The 5,331-nt window shown below is 37.2% G+C and overlaps 1 protein-coding gene across 5 annotated transcripts; it reads right to left on the bottom strand.

Annotated features, from left to right (window-relative positions):
* Positions 1 to 2,295: 2,295 nt before the first annotated feature.
* Positions 2,296 to 5,331, bottom strand: LOC142630834 (pentatricopeptide repeat-containing protein At2g13420, mitochondrial-like). Of its 5 annotated transcripts, none has more exons than XR_012843457.1 (3): positions 3,710 to 5,331; positions 2,968 to 3,146; positions 2,296 to 2,792 (listed from the first exon to the last, which is right to left on the bottom strand). XR_012843457.1 is itself a non-coding variant. In XM_075804888.1 (2 exons), the coding sequence occupies exon 1, from the start codon at positions 5,272 to 5,274 to the stop codon at positions 3,751 to 3,753; it is 1,524 nt and encodes a 507-aa protein (XP_075661003.1). In that variant the 5' UTR covers positions 5,275 to 5,331; the 3' UTR covers positions 2,296 to 2,792; positions 3,710 to 3,750. The 5 variants fall into 5 exon arrangements, 2 of the variants coding, with proteins under 2 accessions (XP_075661003.1, XP_075661004.1); XR_012843456.1 differs by having other exon boundaries at positions 2,968 to 3,095; XR_012843455.1 differs by having other exon boundaries at positions 2,968 to 3,095; positions 3,714 to 5,331.

The raw sequence follows: 5,331 nt of genomic DNA, 5'->3' as shown, positions 1-5,331 counted from the left end.
AAAGTACAATTTTATTCGCATGTGCAGCAAAGGTGAAGGACTGCATTAGGAAAAAAGAGTGTTCGATTCAAGTTAGAGGCACTAGGAGTAGGAGGGCATGTCAAACCAAATGAAAACTTGTTATTGAGGTTGTGGGAAAGGCATGATGGCCTATGTTTGACATTGGAAAACACCTTAACTTGAGTTGAATAATGGATTAGGGTTTATGTAGCCAAGTCTAAGTGTTGGGGATGAGGCTGTATGGAGTCATACTCTTGTATGCCCTATCTAAATACACGGTATCAATTCTGCAGCCTTTTGTCCAAAATGGTTGAGTTTTCTGCTACAAAATACTTTCTTCTACAATTAACTGTATCTAGCAACATAAGCTTTGTTAACTCGTAGGTTTTTGATGTCTTCCCTTGCTACTTTGAATTTTGTTTTGGCATCACTCTTGCCCATTTCCGCTTTCAACCTGGATAAAAGTCTCCTATGTTGGCAATGCTATCTTCTGTTCTCAAAATAATGATGATAAAAGAAGAAACATTAACTTAATTCTGTCTTTCCATTATACCCGCCCCGTATCTACCCTCATTTCATGGCCATTTTTCCTTAGTGACTGAACCATTTGTACTGAGCAGGACTGCCAACATTAAGAATACTGAAATTCTACTGTTTGGTTCTAAACTTGTGTCAATGCTGTATGTATGTCCCTTTGCAACCTCATCATTTCAATTCAATTACATATATCTTTCTTAATCACTGAGCAGACCAGGTGATTGCATCTCCAAAGCACTTCCTGCAGGTTAATGGCTGTTGTAACCAAGCTTTTCAAATTAAATTTTGGAGGAGCATGTTTCTAAACAGAGTAAGATGCCACACTGAATAGAAATGAGATGCGTTGGGTGAAATTTTCTATGCTCTTTAGCTTTTTAGATTTGCAATAACAAGACTCTCAATGTCAAATGTAGGTTTTCTATACTATTAAGTACTGTTTGCTACTAACTAAAGCACCATTGTGCTGATTTATCAGTTATGAACAAAAATCAAGATCTATCTTAAGCTGATCCCTGCAATTTTCCTTTGATCCCAATTCCTTTGGCAAAACCAAACTATTAATTGGACTCCAAATTCACCGCTAAGTCTTTGGTTTCACAATCCCATCTCAAGATAATGCAACTTACATCAAGCCACAAATCCCGAACTCCTCTTAAAAAAATTAAAAACAGTTTTAAAAAAAGTTGGAATTAGAGTTTGTGGTATTACCAAACATATAAAAGAGGATACAATCCCAACTTACATCATGCCGCAAATAAAAGCATAAATTTTTTTGTGCCCTAAGTCTCTATTTTAAGGTCAATGTAATAATTTGTGGTTGACCAGTAATCTTAGTCACCCCAAATATTTGCAATTGCGAAAAATATTTTCTTGCTATCAATTTCAGTCAAAACAAATGCAGCCTAAATTTAGTCACCCCAAACATTTGCATAATTTTTTTTGTTTAATTAGATTATGGGCTAGGGTTTTTAGTCTATCGAGGCTCAATTAGTTATTTACTTTCTCTTTTATATATAGCCACTCACAAATCCCCCTCTTTTTTGTCATTGTGCACTTAAGACTCTCACGTTCATAAAATTTTAATCTCTCCTTATAATGTGCACAAGTCAATATGACATAAATTATTAAAATGATAAATTATGGGTTGTTACAACTTACAATCAAAAGTCTAGAATGTCCAATTTCCTTAATGCTCAAACATCATCTAAATTTAAGCTGCCTATCAAGAAAAAGTTTGATGGAACCGAGAGTCAATGTCCCACTTAAGATGCATGAACGAACTTTGCAAACTCAAGCTGTAGGTAATTGGATTTCAAATCAGGTGTTTGACATCAAAATCACTAGAATTTTCTCCCAGGTGGTTTATGAGCTTAAATTATTTATTAATTTCATAATTAGGTAGGTACTTGCACTATTTTCACCAAGTATTATTAGTATAATAATTTTGTATTTGTGACAAACTAAGGCCATAAGACACAGGGTTAACCTCCATTGTGTAGCCCAATGATCAAACAAACAAACAAAAATGGAGAATATATTACCCAGGCTTCATGGTAATTTGCATCGTTATTAAATCATAAATGTTCTTTGAAGATAAACATTTATCCACGTGCAGTGCACGTGTATATAAAATTAAGCTAGTTAATTTTGGAGGTCAGTGATTCTTAATAAATATCCAATGATGACACGTGGAAGTACATAAATGTATAGTGAAGTAAAAACTATAAACCAAAATCGACTGCCAAACCTATAGGCCTATTTTTTTAAAAACAAAAATACATTTACTAAATCTATAGTATTCACAGTTGCTTACATAACGTTCTTTTGCTATTAAACTTCATTTAAGGCCTATCAGTTGCTGAACCAAGGTGCCGTAATGACTTCTCTCTCAGCATATCATTTTAGCTCTCCCCCGCTCCTCCTGTACTTTCCAATTAAATCAAGTACTCCTGATGGTATAAGTCAGTCATGATTAGTTGGCCACGCAAGGACTTCTTCTTGAAACTTGTTTATGTTATGATCTGATACCAATGCCGATGTCCTGTCACGTATCGTCTTATCTATTTCAATTGAAACGATCTTTATCATTGCATGAGTTGCAATCTTTTCTGCAAGTGAATAAACTGAAAGAAGAATGTACTAAAAGAATTCTTTGGTGTCCAATCCTCGGACAACAGCACGATCCAAGGGCAAGGCCACCCAATTATTGATACAGTGGATTAAAAAGCTGAAGTTTTGGCCAAGTAAGCATCATCCTGTCATAATCATGACAAATTAAAATTAAGCTTACAATTTGTCTTAAAAATAGCAAAGAGGGGGAAAAAAAACTCAACCTCAGCAACAAATTCACATGATAAGCATATAATAACACACTAAAATTTCTGCTGTAAGCAACAATTAAGCAAAGTAGAAAAGATAAATTCAAAATACCTCCATCTATTATAAAAACCTTGAGCTCTGCATATATGAAACCTATTTGTAGGCAACAGAAATATGAAAATCTTCCATTACCAGCTTCCATTCCACTCACCAGTCAAAGTGAAATTGATGAGAACTTTCTGAAAAGAAAACAGTTCTCAGTTCCAAAAATATTTTGGTCTTCCCCAACCCTTCAAAAAATAAAAGAGAAAAGGGAAAAAGAAAATATAAAGAAGCAGTAGTCCAAGTATGTGGGAGCCAACAAAACAATGACCCAGAAAAAGGGATATCTATTCTATCTGACAAATAGAAGGGAATTTATGATTACCTCACTGCAATTTTCGCTAAGTTATACAAATTGTCTGTGCATGTGTTTCGTTTTTCTTCTCCCTTCCCCCCCTTTTTAATTTGTCAAAAGTTAAAACTTCATTTAAAAGAAATATTAGTTCGTCATGGATAGTATCACTCATTTGGCCAACTCATGGATCTCAGTTTCCTAATTCTACTATAAATTTACAGCAATGGAAATGACATCAACTCTGAACTGAGTGTGATGATTGAAGACTTAATGCAATTATTCTCATTGAAATCATGGACAAATATGAGACAGATAAATTTTCAAATAGCCAACAACGCTCTCACTGAGAATCATTTGTACATCTCTAATCCATTTCAGAAGATAAATCACTTATTATTCCACAACCAGTCAAAACCAAATTTCAAATAACAAATAAGTCAAAAAGTTCAAAAGTACCTACTGAAGAACACATATTACATCTGCAGATCAATGGTGTATCATCTTCTATACGGCTTCAAATGATAATTCTGAAACTCTGAACCAAATGTTATAGACTCTTCATCAAGTTTCTTCTTTAATCTTCTCCACGTTCTCAACATATCAGATTGTATTAGGCCCTTGTAAAGCGTCTCGAAAGTAACCTTCTGAGGAAGAAACCCCTTCTCTATCATCTCCACAAAAAACTGGCAAGCCTCTCTCCACTTCTGTTTCTCGCATAAACCATGAATCAACATTGTATACGAATCCAAATCAGGTCCCACTCCACTCTCTTTCATATCATCCCATATCTCCTTCACAATCCCCATACGATTTAACTTCAAAAACATCCCCACCAATATGTTATATGTGTGCATGCTAGGCACAAACAAACCCTCCTCCTTCATCTTTTTATACAACTTTAAAGCACTATCAGCATCCTTTCTCCCCCTATACTCCTTAAAAAAACAATTATAAGTTGCTGCACATGGAGTAACCCCATTCCTCACCATCTCACCAAGTAACTCCTCTGCGTCCTCAAGGCTCCCACACGAACACAGACACTTAACAACCGAAGTATACGTTGCCACACTCGGACAAATCCCCTTCTCCTTCATCAACCTCAACTTATCAAGCGACAACTCGGGCTTATGTGCCCGACTATACACATGAAGCACGATCGAAAAACTAGTCACATCTGGCTCAATCCCTCTCTCCCTCATTTCATCAAACACCTTCTCTGCATTCCTTATTGTCCTCTCAAACCTCCCTTCCGGATGCAAACTCGCCCGCCTACATATCCCATTCAACAACACATTATACGTAACCACATTCGGCTCAATCCCTCTACCTATCATGTCATTCAAAAACCTCTCCCCCATATCAATCCTACCAATCTTACACCACCCATATATCAAAACGGTAAACATTTTCGCATCCGGCAAAAGTCCATCTCTCTTTTTGTTAAAAACCTCGGTTGCAACTTTAACATAGCCATACTTACAAAGGGTATCCAACAAAAAACAAAAATCATCACTATTAGTCTTAGTCTGAGTATAACCTTGAATATCATCAAAAGCTCGAATAGCTTGGCGAGTAAGACCAGCAGAGATGAGTCTACGGATCAATATAAAGAAAGTGGTGGGTGTGGGAGAGAGTGAAAGTTGGTCCATTTCGACAATGAGTTGCCAAGCGAGGTCGAATTGGCGAACTTTGGCTAAGAGGTCAATGAGGATGTGAAAGGAAGTGCAGGTGAGAGGAGGGGAAGGGAGCGATTTGGAGTAGTTGAAAAGAGCGAGGGCGATTTTGGAAGAGTGTTTGAGGCGGAGGAGAGTTTGGTGGAGGAGGTGAGGAGTGAGTGTGATGCCATGGAGTTGGAGTGAGGACTCCATGGCGTGGAATGGGTTGTGGTGGTGGAGGAGCAATTTGGATACTAGTTCGGCATCGTTTGATGGCTCTAAGCTCGGGAGGTTGAGTGAAGAGAAGGGTCGGAGTTGGTGTTGGAGGGAAGGGAAGAACTGAGTTGGGAGTTTCCTTAACGCCATTGATTCTCTCTCTCTCTCTCTCTCTCTCTCTCTCTCTCTCTCAGTCCCTCATGTAAA

This window comes from Castanea sativa, chromosome 4 (genome assembly GCF_040712315.1).
Source record: "Castanea sativa cultivar Marrone di Chiusa Pesio chromosome 4, ASM4071231v1".
NCBI lineage: Eukaryota > Viridiplantae > Streptophyta > Magnoliopsida > Fagales > Fagaceae > Castanea > Castanea sativa.
The sequence above is the reverse complement of the archived record's forward strand: the minus strand, read 5'-3'. Positions and strand labels throughout refer to the sequence as shown.

Coding starts and splice junctions, on each gene's coding strand:
- LOC142630834 (XM_075804888.1), bottom strand. CDS start 5,274: ATGGCGTTAAGGAAACTCCCAACTCAGTTCTTCCCTTCCCTCCAACAC.